This window comes from Heteronotia binoei, chromosome 19 (assembly GCF_032191835.1).
Source record: "Heteronotia binoei isolate CCM8104 ecotype False Entrance Well chromosome 19, APGP_CSIRO_Hbin_v1, whole genome shotgun sequence".
Classification (NCBI taxonomy): domain Eukaryota; kingdom Metazoa; phylum Chordata; class Lepidosauria; order Squamata; family Gekkonidae; genus Heteronotia; species Heteronotia binoei.
This window is the reverse complement of record NC_083241.1, coordinates 13,248,719-13,267,862: the sequence shown is the minus strand read 5'-3', so window position 1 is coordinate 13,267,862 and position 19,144 is coordinate 13,248,719. Positions and strand designations below refer to the sequence as shown.

General features: G+C 46.5%; 1 protein-coding gene across 1 annotated transcript in view; it reads right to left on the bottom strand.

The window, feature by feature from the left end:
- The window catches only part of LRRK1 (leucine rich repeat kinase 1), a 133,876-nt gene that overhangs the window by 86,219 nt on the left and 28,513 nt on the right, over positions 1-19,144 (bottom strand). The window contains exons 2-6 of the mRNA XM_060260081.1: positions 11,497-11,660; positions 8,833-9,004; positions 4,540-4,719; positions 3,088-3,236; positions 1,176-1,402 (exon numbers count right to left, since the gene is read on the bottom strand). Coding sequence (XP_060116064.1) covers positions 1,176-1,402; positions 3,088-3,236; positions 4,540-4,719; positions 8,833-9,004; positions 11,497-11,660 — 892 coding nt within the window. The remainder of the gene's footprint in view (positions 1-1,175; positions 1,403-3,087; positions 3,237-4,539; positions 4,720-8,832; positions 9,005-11,496; positions 11,661-19,144) is intronic.

Below are 19,144 nucleotides of genomic sequence, written 5' to 3'. Positions count from 1 at the left end.
CAAAACAAAATAAATAAAAAAGTCCTAGAGCCCATTAAGGAAGTCTAAGATTTGCTCTGAGGAGGGAGGCGATGAGGCCACCTCTCTTCATGTCTCCCCTTGAAAACGCTGCAGGGTTGTCATGTTGGCTTTGACTAGATGGCACTTTTGACTTTCCACCACCAAGGACATTTTAGGTTGGGAAAATGGGACGGGGGGAACAGGACTGAGCCTACCATGGTTCCGAATCAGGTTCCAGCATGGAGCTCTATGGCCTCTCTGCCCTGTTGTTGGCCTTCCAGAGGAACTGGCTGGCCACTGTGTGAGACAGAATGCTGGACTAGATGGACCACTGGTCTGATCCAGCAGGGCTCTTCTTATGTGCTTAAAGTCACCATGAACATCTGGGCAACAGGTCAAGGGGGCAGCCCCTTAACAGCATATGGTGTAGTCAGTCTCCCAGCCACCCAGGCAAGATCCTGTTCTTCTGTAAGTCTCCAGTCGAGAAGACTCTACACGTCAACCACTCATTGCAAGACGTGAGGAAAAGCCTGAGGAACATAACACACACCACACCTGCAAAGCTTGTGCTGAGGTTCAAACTGAGGGTGATTAACACATAGTATTCACTGCCACAGGAGGTGGTGGCAGCTACAAACATAACTTCAAGAGTGGATTGGATAAACATACGGAGCAGAGCAGAGGTCCATCAGTGGCTGTTAGCCACAGGATGTAGATGGAACTCTCGGTCTGGGGCAGTGATGCTCTGTATTCTTGGTGCTGGGGGGGGCACAGTGGCAGGGCGTCGTGTCCTGGCCCCACTGATGGACCTCCTGATGGCACCTGGGTTTTGGCCACTGGCCTGATCCAACATGGCTTCTCTTACGTTCTTATATCTGGGGCAGTGATGCTCTGTATTCTTGGTGCTGGGGGGTGGGGAAGAGTGGGAGGGCGTCTAGTGTCCTGGCCCCACTGATGGACCTCCTGATGGCACCTGGGTTTTGGCCACTATGTGAACAGAGTGTTGGACTGGATGGGCCACTGGCCTGATCCAACATGGCTTCTCTTATGTTCTCTCAAGTAGAGATGCTTCCCCCTCCCTTAAAACTCCCTGCGGTAGTTTTTAGCTGGTGTTCAGAGCAAAACATTGTCAAAAATCAGTAGCATGGAATAGTTCGAAAGACACAGGCACGTACTTTGAGCAGAGAATGCGATCCGAAGATCGTACATCGGAGATCTCGGGCAATCGATTATCGGCGAGGTTTAGCTTCTGGATGTTTATCAGCCCCCAAGGAATCACTGATGGGAGGGCAGTCACGCAGTTGGCCGAGAGATCGAGCACAGTTATTTGGGGGGAAATATCTATTAGCCAATCCAGATCCACCCAAGGAAGATGGAGGTTCGACCAGTTCACATGCAGAGCCTGCAGACAAAAGAAAGAGGCTTTTAAACAAGATTCATCTATTCAATTCAGATGAAAAAGAAGGAGGGATGAATCTTGGAGGTGCCCAAGTTTTTCTACCATTCATAAAAGTCAGGCTTCTTCGGGCTGCAACGAAAATCAAAAATGTGACTTAATCTCTCTCTCTCTCAGCTTGACTTCGCGAACGAAGATTTAAGAAAGGTGCAGTAGTCCACGTCTGCTGCAGGCTCGCTGGTGGCTGACAAGACCAATACGGGACAGGCAGGTCCGGCCACAGTGGCTGCAGGGAAAAGTCTGATTTGGGGTTGGTGCTGTAGCAGTGCGATTCTTCCTCAATCTCCTTTTGTCCTCAAGACCAGCTATGCGTGCGTTCTCAAAGGAAGAGACAGCCTTAAACTACTATGCAAATGGAACAATGCTCTTGTTGAGAAAACTACAAACATCTTTACCCCAATAAATGAATCTAAATAAATCCACAACGGTTTACAACATCCAATTCCTTTGCAAGTTCATCCGCACCCATAAATCAATACACAGTTCTGTTGGAAGCCTTCGGTGACAGCAAATCTTGCTTGCGGATAAAATATGATCCTCTCAATTATCCATTTCAAACGAAGGCACAAAATTCATACATTCAGATTATCAGTCTTCTAATTAAACTTATGTAAATACTGTGGCGCAGAGTGGTAAAGCAGCAGTACTGCAGTCCTAAACTCTGCTCACGACCTGAGTTCAATCCCGGCGGAAGCTGGGTTCAGGTAGCCGGCTCGAGGTTGACTCAGCCTTACATCTTTCCGAGGTCGGTAAAATGAGAACCCAGCTTGCTGGGAGGAACGTATAGATGGCAGGGGAAGGCAATGGCAAACCACCCCGTAAAAAGTCTGCTGTGAAAACGTTGTGATGTGACGTCACTCCAGAGTTGGAAATGACTGGTGCTTGCACAGGGGACTACCTTTACCTTTATGAGTACTGTGCAACAGGTGTGCTAGCTATCTTACTGTTTCCAAACCAAATTCTTTGTCAGGCAAAGGATTAATCATAATCTCATATAGTAGTAAAGGCTCATTAGGGACAAAAAGTCTCCATAGAAATTTCTAAACTGGTAGCATGCTCCAAATGGTTCTTTGGGCAGCAGGCAGAAACATGCATGAACAATTGATTTCACAATATCAATAAAGGGCTTTGGGTTCTTCTGTACTTTTTTCCCATTCAGGGTGTCTTGATATCAGAAGGCGTCGTATTTATTTACTTCAGTTAAACCCAGTTCTGCACTAGACCTTTAATTCTGTTTCAGCCCTGTCCTCACACTGATTTTCTACACTCGAATCACAGAATCATAAACTCATAAGAGTTGGTTTCTGCGATTCCATGATTCAAGTGTAGAATATCACTTTGGGGACAGGGCTGAACCGGGATTAAAGGTCTAGTGTGGAATTGGCTTCGCTTTTTTTCTTCAATGGGAACCCAAAGCAGCTTCAATCTTTCTCCTCTCCTCCATTTCACAACAACCTTGTGAGGTAGGTTAGGCTGAAAGCGTGTGACTGGCCCAAGATCGCCCAGCGAGCTTTTATGGCAGATTGGGGCGTGAAGACTGGGTCGCCTGGATCCTAGTCCGATATCTTAACCATTATGCCACCCTGGCTTCCCCAAATACCCTCCTTCCCAACATGCCCACAGTTCCTTACTGGTGTTGCTGGAACACTCCTGGTTGATGTTGCTGTTTCAATGAAGTGTTTACGCAGAAGTTGCTTGCTCCCGCCAGGGCAGTCCATCAGGACGTAGGAACAAAAGAAAGCCCCATTTTGAAGCAAAAAGGCAGCTATGTCCTCATGCCCTGCCAAAGGAAGCAGAGAACACGTTCACAAGAAAGACAAGTCACGTGTGTGTAGGCCTGGGGTATATTAAGGCCCCAAAGTGCAGTTTTACCCTTAATTTGTGGAAATGTTTCACTTTCTTTTTAAGCAAAGAGCTTGTGAACAAAATTTTTGTGCTTTTGTATGTATTTTAGCTCTGATTTTTGTTGTTGCTTTTAATGGCTTTTAAATGAAATTTTATTATGTATGCTTTCATTTATTAGCTGCCCTGGCAGCCCTTATGAGGGCTGAATGGCAGAGTATAAATTTAGACATAGATAGATAGATAGATAGATAGATAGATAGATAGATAGATAGATAGATAGATCAATCGATAGACGGACAGACAGATAGATGATAGAAGATAGAGAAATACTAGACAGAGAGACATGATAGAGAGAGAGATGATAGATACAGAGAGGTGATAGAGAGGATAGAGAAAGATGATGATGATGATGATGATGATGATGATAGAAAGACAGACACTAGACAGAGAGACATGACAGAAAATGATAGATACAGAGAGGTGATAGAGATAGATAAATGATAGATAGTAGATAGATGATAGAAGATTGATGAAAGAAGATTGATGATGATAGATGATAGATAGATAGATGACAGAGAGAAAGAGAGATAGATAGATGACAGAGAGAAAGAGAGATGATAGAGATGAAAGACAGACAGACAGATGATGGAGTGAAGTAAAGAAATAAGCTAGTTTGCCAGAGCTTGGCTGTTTCAACTGCAGTGAACTTTCCTACCTAAACGTATTTTTTTTTATTTTCCAGCTTTTCTACCACATGGGATCTCAAACTGGCTTATAACAATCTTCTCCTCTCCTCCATTTTAGCCTCACAACAACCACCCTGGGAGGCAGGTTAGGCTGAGAGAGAGCATGACTGATCCAAGGCTCCCCAGTGAGCTTTCATAGCAGAGTGGGGATTTGAATTCAGGCCCCAGATCTGACACTCTGACCATGACAGAGGAAGGAAGGAAGGAGGATGGAGGGGAGGAAGAGAGAGGTAGAAAGAAAGTAACTTTAATTTGCAATGCATTCTCCAAGCTGCTGGCTGGAGAAATGATTTAAATGCCTTCTCCAAGCTGGCCAATGGGGCGATGGGGGCTTCAAGAGCCATATGTGGCCCCAGAGCCGCAGTTTGGCCACCCCTGGTATGAACTCTGTTTAGGATTGCCTTAAATGGAAAAGGGTTTTGTAGTCTCAGGTGTTTTGAAACAGAGAGAACGGAGGCTCCTTTAAAGGGAATGAAGCGCAGCCTTGCTTACCTGCTTGCACTGCTGCATAGAGAGGCAGTCTGACGAGGGCTGGGAATTCATTCTTCCGCACAGCACAGATGTCCGGGTCGGCACTGTACATATGGACCAAGAGCCGGACAACCTCTAAATGACCCTGCTTGCAAGCAATGGCCAGCATCCAGTTCAAAAGCTGCAGGGAGTTGACCGGACCTATTGAGAAACAACATGCACAGGCTGTTGGTCACGCTTTTAACTCGTCTGAATGTTTCAGGCAGCTTTCACAGCATGGTTTCTTGCCTGAATTATCCTGTCTCCATTGCACTGCTTTCTTATTTTATAATCCAATTTTCTTGCCTTGTTTATGTATGTGTGCTTTTTTGTTCTCCAGTCCTGTAATCCTGCTTTATGGCATGGTTTGCTGTATATTACCCTCTTTTTCTGCACTGATCTATTATTTGCTACTCCATTGTTTGTTGACAGGAGCCCTGTGGCGCAGAGTGGTAAAGCTGCAGTCCTGCAGTCTGAGCTCTCTGCTCACAACCTGAGTTCGATCCCGGCAGAAGCTGGTTCAGGTAGCCGGCTCAAGGTTGACTCAGCCTTCCATCCTTCTGAGGTCGTAAAATGAATACCCAGCTTGCTGGGTGGGGGGGAGAGTGTAGATGACTGGGGAAGGCAATGGCAAACCACCCTGTAAAAAATTCGCAAGAAAACGTCATGGTGTGACATTACCCCATGGGTCAGTAATGACCTGGTGCTTGCACAGGGGACTACCTGCCTACCATTGTGTGTTGCATGCATTATACTGCATTTTTAATGGTGCAAACCAAACTAAGTAGCATCAGCCCTGTTTATTTTTTGGATGGGAAACCGCCAAGGAATTCCAAGGCTCCTACGCAGAGGCAAGCAATGGCAAACCACCTCCGAACAGCTCTGGATCTGAAAAGCCTGTGGGATCTCCATAAGTCAGGTGTGACTTGAGAGCACTTTCCATCACCATCACCACCACCACCAAACTGTCTTGCATAGCAGAGAGAAAGGCAGAGGTATACTCAGCAAGGTGTCACTACATGAAGCGTTGATCCCTTGGCGTTGGGAAGTCAACATCCCCTGATTACCCTCTCCCCCATCCAGTTTGGTGTCGTGGTTAAGTGCACAGATTCTTATCTACAGGGCTTTTTTTGTAGCAGGAACTCTTTTTGCATATTAGGCCACACCCTCCTGATGTAGCCAATCCTCCAAGAGCTTACAGGGATCTTCTTACAGGGCCTACTGTAAGTTGTTGGAGGATTGGCCACATCAGGGGTGTGTGGCCTAACATGCAAAGGAGTTCCTGCTACAATAAAATCGGGTTTGATTCCCCCCACATGCACCTGCTGGAGTGACCTTGGGTCAGTCATAACTCTCTAAGAGCTATTCTGGCAGGGCTTTTTTTGTAGCAGGAACTCCTCTGAATATCAGGCCACGCTCTCCTGATGTAGCCAATCCTCCAAGAGCTTACAGGGCTCTTCATACAGGGCCTACTGTAAGCTCTTGGAGGATCGGCTACATCGGGGAGGTGTAGCCGAATATACAAAGGAGTTCCTGCTGCAAAAAAAGCCCTGGTTCTGCTCAAGAGCAGTTCTTGAAAGAGCTCTCTCAGCACCACCCACTTCACAGGGTGTCTGTTGTGGGGAGGGGAAGGGAAGAGAAGGGAAAGGAGATTGCAAACCACTCTGAGACTCCAATCTCTTCTTCTTCATCCTCAGGACTGCCAGTCCAACACTACTCATCTGGTTCTTTTGGTAAAGAAACTGGAGTCTGGAGATCACTCCCCCTCCCCCTAATTTTAAACGCACCAAGCTTCTGGCCTTTGCACATCGTCGCACTAAAACTTAATAGTAATCCGATTATTGTTCATATCCCAGTTTTCTCCCCCAAGTAGCTTGCAACGTTCTACCTGCCTCCATTTTATCCTCACAACAGCCCCGTGAGGTCAGTTGGTGGAGAGTATGTAACCAGCCAAAGTCCCCCCTTGTGCTTTCATGGTAGAGTCGAACCTGGGTCTCCCAGATCTGACACTCTAACTACAGTACTATACTGGCTCTTACATAGCTGTCATGGCTTTCCGCTCAGACACCCTGGCTGACAGCAGACAGGCAATTTGGAGTGGCAGCGAGGCGGCTGAAAGCGGGATGGCTCAAAAAGAGCCGTCCTGGAGCCTCCACACGGTACCCAAAGAGGTGGCCCCATCCCATCCGTGAGGTGGCCGGGCGCCTCCACACAGGGAGGTGCCTCAGAAGTTGCCACCGTGTGTTGGTTGAATTGGGAGGGTCCTCATGCACACAAGTGCTCTGACTGGCCTGTAAAGAAAAAAAAGCCAGAAACGGTTTGGGGCAGCTTGGCACTCCCACACTGCCAAGTCGCCTCATGTGCGCCCTTTCCCTTCTAGATGTCGAGGAGGTGACTGGCGGCTGGCCCAAACATTTGCTACTGCTTCCAAAGTGGTAGCTTTTTGAGCCAGGTGGATCGGACTGGAGGATTGGGTGAGTATGGGGCGGGTGGCAGAGGTTGCCACCTGGAGGGGGGTTTGGGGTCAATTTCAGAGGCGTCTCTGAAATTGACCCAAAGTGCTGGTCTGTTATCAGTCCCTGAGTGCTGCAATTTTGCAAGGGAGCTGTGAACTCCATGTTTGGATACTCCTGAGCTTCTCTGGGGAACAACATAAGAACATGAGAAGCCATGTTGGATCAGGCCAATGGCCCATCCAGTCCAACACTCTGCGTCACATAAGAACATAACAGAAGCCCTGTTGGATCAGGCCAGTGGCCCATCCAGTCCAACACTCTGCGTCACACAGTGGCCAAAAAACAAACCCGTGCCTTCAAGAGGTCCACCAGTGGGGCTAGAAGCCCTTCCACTGTGCCCCCCCCCCCCAGCACCAGAATACAGAGCATCACTGCCCCAGAGAGTTCCCACGATAAGCTGTGGCTAATATCCACTGATGGACCTCTGCTCCATATGCTTATCCATTCCCCTCTTGAACCTGTCTATGGTTGTAGCTGCCACCAACTCCTGTGGCAGTGAATTCCAAGCGTGAATCACCCTTTGTGTGAAGAAGTACCTCCTTTTATCCGTTCTAACCCGACTGCTCAGCAATTTCACTGAATGCCCACAAGTTTTTGTATTGTGAGAAAGGAAGAAAAGTACTTCTTTCTCTACCTTCTCTATCCCATGCATAATCTTGTAAACCTCTATCATGTCATCCAGCAGTCGACGTTTCTCCAAGCTAAATGTTTTTATTGTATTTTATTGGTTTATTATATGTTGTACTCCACCCTGAGCCCTATGGGGAATGGACGGAATAGAAATTTACTAAAATAAATAAAATAAATAATAAAGAGCCCCAACCGTTTTAACCTTTCTTCATAGGGAAAGTGTTCCAACCCTTTAATCATTCTAGTTGCCCTTTTCTGCACTTTTTCCAATGCTATAATATCTTTTTTGAGGTGCGGTGACCAGTATTGTACACATTATTCCAAATGAGGCCACACAATCGATTTATACAGGGGCATTATGATACCGGCTGATTTGTTTTCAGTTCCTTTCCTAATAATTCCCAGCATGGCATTAGCCTTTTTTATTGCAATCGCACACTGTCTTGACATTTTCAGTGAGTTGTCTACCACGACCCCAAGATCTCTCACTTGGTGAGTCTCTGCCAGTTCACACCCTATCAACTTGTATTTATAGCTAGGATTTTTGGCCCCAGTGTGCATTACTTTGCACTTGGCCACACCTCATCAGCCATGTTGACACCAACTCACCCAGTCTTGACAGATCCCTTTGGAGTGCCTCAAAATCCTCTCTGGTTCTCACCACCCTGAACAATTTAGTGTCATCTGCAAACTCAGCCACTTTACTGCTTACTCCTAATTCCAAATCATTAACGAACAAGTTAAAGAGCATGCGGCACCCCACTGCTTACCCTCTTTCACTGCGAAAATTGCCCATTTATACTCACTCTCTGCTTCCAGTTCATTAGCCAGTTTTTGTTCCACAAGAGGACTTGTCCTTTTACTCCATGATTCTTGAGCTTACTAACAACTTTTCCCAGAGTCCCATTTCAGAAAGCAAGTGGGAGTAAGAAATGCACAATACAAAAGAAAGATATTGGAGGTATAGAAGGAACAAGGAACACCGTCATGAATAACAGAAGGCAGGAATAGAAAAGAGCCAGAGCCCAGGAGCACCTTAAAGACTAACAACATTTGTGGCAGGTGAAGAGCTTTCGTGGGCCATTGCTCGCTTCTTCAGATAAGGCCAAAGGCAGGAAACTTAACCTACCAGGAAGAGAATCAAGCAGTTCTCTCACGACATCGTGGTGCCCAAAATACGCAGCCAGCACTGCTGGGTTGTCATCATTTGGTTCTGTGGGTAACGTCACATAACCTTCTTTCAGCAAATATTTCACAGCTTGCAGGTCCCCATAGGCGGCGGAAATGCTCAACAATTGGCACTGATGGAAACACAAAAGAACAGAGCACAAGAATCCCAGTGAAGTGAAACTTACCATGCTGTTGTGCTAACAAGCCACACTTAACATGTTTGTCTGCGACGCAGGGTTGCAAAGTCCCCGATGGCCTCCATTGGGGGACTGTTTTTGCACATGCAAAGCGTGCGCGGCGCAATGATGTATCTCGGAAGTTACGTCATCACATCGGTGACGCCGCATACCGACCACTCTAGGAGTGTTCAGGAAAACCCTATGGTTTCCTGGACGCTCTAGAAATTTGGGAGGGAAAACTCTATGGTACCATATGATTTCCATACGGCACCACAGAGTTTTTCCTCCCAATGTGGGTCGGCGAGTTGGGAACCCCCGCCTGGCCCGGGGAACTTGGCAGCCCTTACTGAGACGGTGCTGCTTCTTTTTTCCAGATGGCCAGTTATATAACATGTTCAGTGTCCTCAGAAAATACAGACCTTGGTAACCTGGGCATGTTCACAGTAAAATAATACATCATAACTGTCAGTGGAGAAGGAATGGTTTGGGAATATTCCGGAAGCAAGCAGGCATGCAGTCCATGGGGGCAGAATTTGGCAAAACTGGCTTACTTTGGTGCCTGAGGTGGTCAATATGAAATGGCTCCCTCTCTACAAAACCAGTGAATAAAATACAGGAAAATGACTTTCCTTTAGCAGGAGAAAGGCTTTAAGCACTGTTCTTAAAGCCATTTTAGAAAATTAAAATATTATGGTGTTCTCCAATGCTTATGGGCATGTTTGGATTTTTAAAAAACAAAACAAAACCCAGACCTCATTTTGGGCAGGAATTCACAGGAGCAGGGCTCAGGAACCTCTATATTTTATTGTGCTCTTTCTTTCTTAACACACCCCTCCCCAAATACTTGCTTCTGGGCTCCACTGTTCAAACTCCCTGTGAGATTGTTGCTGAACTCTTTCTAATATTTCCCCCCACACACACACAAAAAAATGGAAAAATAATCAAAACATATAAAGCAGACAAATGAAAATGTTCCTCATGCCACTGTGGCCAAATAGGAGAAAATGATTTTAAAAGTATGATGGGAGTAAGGCTTCATTATGGCAATTATAAATCAAGAAGCATTTGAAGGTAGACGCTGAGCTGATATATAATTTAGTACACCTTCCAGGGTGTGTGGCATATGCAAATGAGTTGTGCTAATGAGCTCTGGCACCTCTTTTTCTATGAAATGACCCCTGAAAAAACCCTTCCCCTCCTCACTGTCAGAGGAACAGCAACAGAGGTGGCAAAATAAATGGATTGCATTTCAATATCGCTGTGTTCTTTCCAAAGTTTCCACAGAACTGGGCTAATACTAACACAATGAGTGATGGGAACTGATCCACCATTCTTCTTACTGCTCTGCCTCCCCTTCCCCCCCAAGCCTGGTCCTTTTCTAATTCTCTCTTTCTTACAAAAACACACCCGAATGTTCATTTTCCTCTCGGTGTGGCTTCCTTCAAAGTGGAACCCAAGTTCTACTTGAAGGCCATGATGCAGCTAGCTGCCAAGAACCCCTGTCTCCTAGCTGGTCTGGAATAAAGGACCAAGCTGTCTTTGTTGAGACAGTGCAAAGATTGACAGGTAAGGCTGCCAAGTCCCCGGTCCGGGCAAGAGTTCCCCTGCCCAGGAGGCTCCCAACCTGCCAGCCCACACTGGGCCGGTGGGGGGAGCCTCCCCTGACGTCTCGATGATGTCACCTGGAAGTGACATCATCGCGCCAGTGACGTCAGGGGAGGTTCCCCTTGCTGGGGGCTTAAAGGTACTTGGCAACCCTACTGACAGGAGACATTTATAGAGGAGACTTGACAAAGTAGAAGGGCATTCAAATAGTGATTCTGGTGTCCTTGAGGCTTTTCAGCCAACTACAGAATTCTGATATAATGTGGTGAGTGTAACCACAAAATGGCCGCCACAGCTTACATCAGTCACTCATGACAGGTCCTTGGGCTGTGGTGTCAGCTACAGCCAAAGCAATTCTGCACAGCCAATCAAATCTCCAGTGGCCACCCTGACTTGGATAGTCCAAACAAGCCTGATTGCCTCAGATCTCGGAAGTTAAGCAGGTTTGACTCTGGCAAGTATTTAGATGGGAGAACTACTTGGAATAACAGCAGCTGGGAGGTGGGAGCAGGCTTTATTCGGCCACCTCCCTGAATATTCTCCAGGCCCCCAGTAAGGGCCACCATGACTTCCAGGTGCAGACACACACACACTTTCTCTCTCTCTCTCTCTCTCTCACACACACACACACAATACAAAAATATCCCCTGAAAAAAAACCCTCCAATGGCCAATCAGAAGCCTTGTAGGGGTAAAGTCCCACCTGGCCCTGTCCACTTTCTATACAGGAGACTGCTGGGTCACACCAGTTCACCCATTCAAAAGTCCCAGATTTAAAAAAAAAAAATCTGCTCTCTGAAGCACAGAAGTTGTTTTCCCTTTGCTGTTCGCCCCCCTTACCTTTTCCGCTTGTAAGAGGTTCTCCTGACATGCTGTTTTAATCAGCTCCTGGGCTTTAGCAAATTCCCCGCTTTTGTAAGCGCCCTGGACTGTTTCTGTCACGGGCAACTGGTCGATGGAGAGATCGCTGGCTGCGGACTGCCTGCCACCCATAGCCACCGGACCTGCGAAAAGACGACAGGAGAGGAAAGGGCTAGTATCTGGACTGACAAAACAGGGAAGTCCTTTGATTCATTTCTTTCATCTGTGGAATTCTGATCTGTGCAGTAGGGGTAGCCCTGTGAGTTGAATTGGGCCAACCATCGCTTGACGCTCGGGTCTAGCTGAAGGTTTTCCCGCTTAAAGTTAAAAATTTACACTCCGACATTCAAGAGGACTACATCAGCCTCGTCACAGAGGGCTCTTATCTTTCCCACTGAGATAAACTTTTCTAGCAGTGACTACAGTTCCTCCATCTTTCCTTGGACTCCCTTTGTTTGGTTACCAGACAGGAAGCCGTATGAATGATCAAGAAATGTCTATTTAAGTACAATTATAACGGCACAATCTGTAGAGCGCAATGTGTTTGTTCCACTCAATTCCTTGGTATTCTTTCACCGGGAGGGCTTCCTGATTACTGCTTATATTTGACTGTTCCTCGCGTGCCTTTATGTTAGTGCGCCTTAACGTCCCACCATCTAGAGTTTTGCAAGGCAGGTATCTTTAAGACACTGTACTCTGACAGAGCATGCAACTGTGGTACAGGTGGTGTAGATATCATGTGACCTTCGGATGCAATCGTTTTTCTGAGCTTAAAAATCTTTTAATTCTTCCTTTCCTCCAAAATAAAGACTATATGGAGGCATCACCTCTTTTATTAGAGGATATCAGAGGTTATTAGACGACAACTGCAGACCAGTCACTCCTTTAGATGCAAAGTGTTATGCATCTGGGATAGATTTCTGCAGCCGTTTAAATGGAGTGTGTCTAGCTTCTTCTATATAGTAGGAATCTGCTTAAAACGAATGTTAAGAAGCAGTACGAGATAGAACAAAGTTTGTGTGTGTGTGTGTGTGTGTGTACACAAGAATGCTTATACCCACAGAATTAAACTTTGTTGGTCTCAAAGGTGCCACTGGACTCAAACTTTGTTCTGTTACTTCAGACAAATATGGCTAAACACCTGAATCTAGTATGAGGTAGAGAGAGATGCTACGCTGTGGCAACATGCCAAGGCCTCTGGCACCACAACTCTCGCATCACCCATGCTTGGTTTGTATTCCAAACCTTCCAGATCAAACTCTGGTCTGAGGCGTTTGAGTGCACTCTTATTTTTTTAACCCAAAACGAAGCCATGATAAGGGAGAGTGGCAGGGTGCTGGGGATATGGGCGCTGGCTCTCTTCCTCCCACACTATTTCCCCCAGTCAAAAATGCCACTTCTGGCCTGCTCCTGTCCTCCAGGACGCAACAACCAGGTAACAGGTGTTTTGAAAAGAGAAAATGGCAAGGAACAAAGAAATAAATCCCCTTTCCTCAGTGGCTTGGCAGCCATACTAGGATCTCAAGAGACCCAGATTCAAATGACTGCTCTGTCATGGAAGAAGAAGAGACTGGATTCATAGGTCCATGTGATTGGACCTGCTGCCCTGGCCCAATCAAAGGCCCCCTGCTGGTTCAAATCACTCAGTGGTGTTCTAGCACGGGACGCCTTTCACTTGGAGTCTCAGAGAACAGTACAATCTCATTCCCTTTCTCACCAGAGAGCCAGTTTGGTGTGGTGGTTGAATGCATGGACTCTTAATCTGGGAGAACTGGGTTTGATTCCCCACTCCTCCACTTGCAGTTGCGGGAATGGCCCTGGGTCAGCCATAGCTCTCACAGAGCTGTCCTTGAAAGGGCAGCTTCTGGGAGAGCTCTCTCAGCCCCACCCACCTCACAGGGTGCCTGTTGTGGAAGAGGAAGCTAAAGGAGATTGTAAGCCGCTCTGAGACTCAGAGTGAAGGGCGGGGTATAAATCCAATATCTTCTTCTTCTCCCCACAACAGACACTCTGAGAAGTAGGTGGGGCAGAGAGCCCTGAGAGAGCTGCTCTTGAGAGCACAGCCCTGAGAGATCTGTGGCTGACCCAAGGCCACCCAGCAGGTTTCAAGTGGAGGCGGAGGGGGGAATCAGACCCAGTTCTCCCGGATTAGAGTCTGCATGCTTAACCACTACAACAAATTAGCTCTCTCACTGGGTGATCTCGGGCCAGTCAAGCGTTCTCAGCCTAAATTATCTCGCAGGATTGTTGTGAGGATAACATGGGAAAAGGGAGGAGGTCATAAGCTGCTTTCAGTTCCTACTGGGAAGAAAAATGGGGTGTACATGAAGATGCAGCTCTCCAAGGTTTCAATAAAGATCTTTTGTATCTCCTATGTCGTGTCTGTGGATTCATGCAATATGTTTTACCAGTGTTCCTGCCTGGCTAATTGGAGCTGTGTGGACTGAACTTGGGGGGCTAAGAACAATGGATCCAAATTCCTGCTGCACTGGTCCAGTCACAGGCCCCCTTGCTGGTTCAAAAGACTCAATGGTGTTCTAGCACGGGAACCTTGAACTGTATATAGTTGGCCCCGTGGGCCCAGTTCTCCAGTCTTAGAGTTCAGCTGTTACTATGCTGTACTGAATAAAGAGAGCCATATTCACTACATCCGGGTCTCCTTCATGCATCAAACCCACTATAATATATACTACTTAATCCTTTTAATGGGACATGCTGGGTATTGAACCCAATATCTTGTCCATGCAAAGCCGGTGAACGTAAGAACATAAGCAAAGCCATGTTGGATCAAGCCAATGGCCCATCCAGTTCAACACACTGTCACAAAAAAGCCAGGCACCATCAGGAGGTCCATCAGTGGGGCCAGGACACTAGAAGCCCTCCCACTGTGGCCTCTCCCAAGCACCAAGAAGACAGAACAGTTCTATCTATAAAAAAAGGTAAAGATAGTTCCCTATGCAAGCACCAGTCGTTTTCGACTCTGGGCTTTCACAACATTTTCACGGCAGATTTTTTCCGGGGTGGTTTGCCACTGCCTTCCCCAGTCATCTCCACTTTCCCCCCAGCAAGCTGGGGACTCACTTTACCGACCTCAGAAGGATGAACCTTGTGGCTAATAGCCACTGATGGACCTCTGCTCCATATGTTTATCCAATCCCCTCTTGAAGCTGTCTATGCTTGTAGCCGCCGCCACCTCCTGTGGCAACGAATTCCATGTGTTAATCACCCTTTGGGTGAAGAAGTACTTCCTTTTATCAGTTCTAACCCGACGGCTCAGCAATTTCATTGAATGTCCACAAGTTCTCGTATTGTGAGAGAGAAAAGTACTTCTTTCTCTACCTTCTCTATCCCATGCATAATCTTATAAACCTCTATTGTGTCACCCTTCAGTTGACGTTTCTCCAAGAGGTTTACAAGATAATGCATGGGATGGAGAAAGTAGAGAAAGAAGTACTTTTCTCCCTTTCTCACAATACAAGAACTCGTGGGCATTCGATAAAATTGCTGAGCAGACAGGTTAAAACGGATAAAAGGAAGTACTTCTTCACCCAAAGGGTGATTAACATGTGGCATTCACTGCCACAGGAGGTGGTGGCGGCCACAAGCATAGCCACCTTCAAGAGGGGGTTAGATAAAAATATGGAGCAGAGGTCCATCAGTGGCTATTAGCCACAGTGTGTGTGTGTGTGTGTGTGTGTGTATGGCTGCTGTGTGACACAGAATGTTGGACTGGATGAGCCATTGGCCTGATCTAACATGGCTTCTCTTATGTTCTAAAGAGCCCCAAGCGTTTTAACCTTTCTTCAAAGGGAAAGTGTTCCAACCCTTTAATCATTCTAGTTGTCCTTTTCTGCACTTTTCCCAGTGTTATAGTATCTTTTTTTGAGGTGCGGTGACCCCAGTGAGCCACGGTCACTCTACACAGAAGCGAACTAATTTTGCAAGGCATACATTCTGAGCTCCTGGGTTTTATCATTCTTAACAAACTGTGATTGCAACTTCTTCTAGAGTCTTTGAAACGGACCCTGTTGTTCTGCTTTTCAGGAGCCTCTGTGAAAAGAAAGAAATCCACTCACCCAAAGAGAGCCCCCTTATATGTCAGCACGCTCACAGTGCTTCTGAATAGGGATACGACGCTGAGGAAGCCACGGTGACTTCCTTAAATTTCCACCCAATGTACTTTCCACAAGACACTATCTTTAAAAAGAAAGGCACCTCAAGTTCCCTCAGATAATAACAAAAGAACACATGGATCTTAAAATGAAGACCGGCGGGAGGGGGGGGGGAGGAGAATGTTACCTGAAGACCAAGGCCAAAAGTAGTTTCAAAAATTATCATACTTAAAATTACTATTACACTGGGTCTTCCCCAGGGGTTTTTCTTGGCTGCTCCTTATAGTGTTTGGGGGCAGGCATTACCTAAATAATCTATCAAAATACCTCGTGTTATAGAGCCAGTATGTTGGAGTGGTAAGAGTGTCAGGGGTAGCCAAACTTGCTTAATGTGAGAGCCACGCAGAATAAATGTCAGATATTTGAGAGGTGGAAGGAAGGAAGGAAGGAAGGAAGGAAGGAAGGAAGGAAGGAAGGAAGGAAGGAAGGAAGGAAGGAAGGAAGGAAGGAAGGAAGGGAGGGAGGGAGGGAGGGAGGGAGGGAGGGAGGGAGGGAGGGAGGAAGGGAGGGAGGGATTAAAGCAAATAGATTGAGGGAGGGAGAGGTGGAAAGAAAGCAACTTTAACTTTAAATGCACTGTCCAAGCTACTGGCTGGCTTGGCAAAGTGATTTAAAGAGACAAATGCCTACTCCAAGCCAGCCAACAGGGTGGTGGGAGCTTTAAGAGCCATACAATATGTGTGAAAGAGCCACACATGGCTCCTGAGCCACAGTTTAGCCATCCCTGGTCTTGGAGGCCCAGGGCTGAATTTGTGTGCAGCCATGGAAGTTCAGTGGGTGACTTTAGGCCAGTTGTGTGCTCTCGGCCTGGCCTACCCCACAGGGTTGATGTGAGAACAAAATGGAGAAGGGCAAAATACTAGAGAATGGGTCAACATTAGGGATAACAGTGAGGCATACAAGAATTACACTGATCTCTTCTGCCATTTCATTCCTGTTCCCCTCTTTCCTTAGCCCCCTTCCCCCGTTTCTTTCTTCTTCTTTTTTTAAGTTGTGTTTGTTTGTTTCTTTGTATTTTTATGAGTGCACCCAGCACTATTTATATGGTCACCGGAATTGATAATATTCATTTTCCTCCAAGATTTTGGAAATGTACTTTGTTCTTATATTTACCAATATCTGGTATATGAAGAAAGTTATGTATATTTTGGTATTTACTCTTTTAATAAAGTTTGATTGGATTCAAAAAAAGAAGAAGTAAATACAATCTTTATAAAACTATGTTTGAAAAGATGAATTCACAAACAGTCTCTATAAGCAAACCTAATGCAGTGCCTGCTTGCAGAAGACAACATTGCAGGGAGGTTTTAAGACACCCAGAAATAAGGGAACCACTTTGGCACTCTCTGCAGCGGTTAGCAAAAGACCCTGGGATGATGCAGATTGAATTACTGGCTGAGACTGACGAAGCCTTCCTCCTTAATTATTCAAGCAGCAGCTGGAGTCAGGGAGACATCCGAGAAGGCTCCAGGGATTTGCACCATTAAGAGGCAAAGGCATTCGATAATCCCTGCAGGGACGTCCTCCGGCCTTGGAGAATGTGTGAAGGACAAGCGGAAAGACGAGCCAAAGGGACGAAAGGTGCCAGAAAGCAATCGCCAGCTGGACTCTGCCTCTGCAGAAGGGGAGGCGGCAAGATGCAGGAAAGCTGGAGCGGGGATGGCCAAACTGTGGCTCTTCCACACATATACCGTTTTCGCACATAGCCGCTAAAACCCAGTTTACGTTTGCTATGCAAAAGCCGCGGCACTTCCTGTAACTCCGGCGCAGATGGTGGGAAATCCGGCAGACGCTGCGGAGGGCGAGGTAAGCTATGTGCGAAAACGGTTATATTGTGTGACTTTTGAAGTCCCCACCACCCCACTGGCCAGCTTGGAAAAAGCAACTCCTCTCTTTAAATTACTTCTCCAAGCCAAGCCAGTCAGCGGTTTGGAGGATGCATTTAATGTTGAAGTTGCTTTCTTTCCCCCTCCCCATCTATCTGCCTTCCTTCCTTCCTTCCCTCAAAATTTGACGTTCATGTCTTACAGCTTTAAACATCCGCCATTTATTCTTACGTTAAATAAGTCTGGCCACCCCTCAGCTGCAGCTTCTCCTGGCTGCAAGTGAACCACATAACCTGAGGTCCCAGCACAGCATCAAAGCTAAACTAGGAATATGGGTGACCACACCTTGAACCAGGCCTGGAGCATACAGGGTCGTATGTGAGCACACATACACATGAAGGTGCCTTTGTCTGTCTTGGCTACTTTCAAATCACCCACTGCTCGGTTCTTTTAACTGGAGACGCTGAGCAATAAACCATTTCTGCCTGCAAAGCAGATGCTCTCCCATGGCCACTCCCCCAATCCAGCCTGGCCAATCCCATGGCCACACAATAACCAGCCTATGCAGAGGCTTCTGGTGTCCCAGCCCCACTGATGGACCTCCTGATGACACCTGGTTTTTTTGGCCAGTGTGTGACACAGACTGTTGAACTGGATGAGCCATTAGCCTGATCCTATATGGCTTCTCTTATGCTCTTATTTAGGTCAGTGCTGAACACCCACAGTCCTGTTAGTGTATTAAAAGAGTGCAAACAGAACCCTGGATAAGTTCATGAAGTTAGATCAGATCAGACTGTAAGATAACACAGTCCCCTATTCCAAAGCTGCTATGTACTAAGTTTAATATAATGACTAAGCTTGAAGCGGATGCCCATTGCAGGCAGGTTCCTGAGGCCTACATTCTGAATGGCCGTTCTGCTAGAATCGGCCAATCAGGAAGCAAGGCATTTTGGAGGGAAATGCAAATGAAGGGTCCTAGAAGGCGCAGTGGGATTGGCCTGCTGGAGGGGGCATGGTTTTCTATGTTCTAACTGTATATATGTATTTAGATCCAGGTGGGCAGCTATGTTGGTCTGAAGCAGTAGAACAAAGTAGGAGTCCAGTAGCACCTTTAAGACCAACAAAGTTTTATTCAGAATGGAAGCTTTCGTGTGCTAGAAGCACACTTCATCAGACTACAGGAAAGCCGTCCTGCATGTTGCATATGTGTGCTCTTGCAATACGTTTTACCTGTGTTCCTGCCTGGCTCATTGGAGCCGGTGGATTGAGCTTGGGGACTCAGGAACAATGGGTAGGATCCAAATCCCTGCTGCCCTGGTCCAATCACAGGTCCCCTGCTGGTTTAAATGACGCAATGACGTTCTAGCACAGGGACCTGGATCATATAATATAATAATAATAATAAATTTTATTTGTACCCCGCCCTCCCCTGCCGAAGCAGGCTCAGGGCGGCTAACAATACGATGACCAATGGTGCACCAAACAATAAAACAGTTACATTAGAAACATTAAATTAAACATTAGTTAACCTTAAAAACCTGTTAAAACAATTAACTAAAACATATTATAACACTATCCTTGACGCTCTTCTAGTTAGTACTGATGGCGGATTTTCTTCGTTGTCGGTAT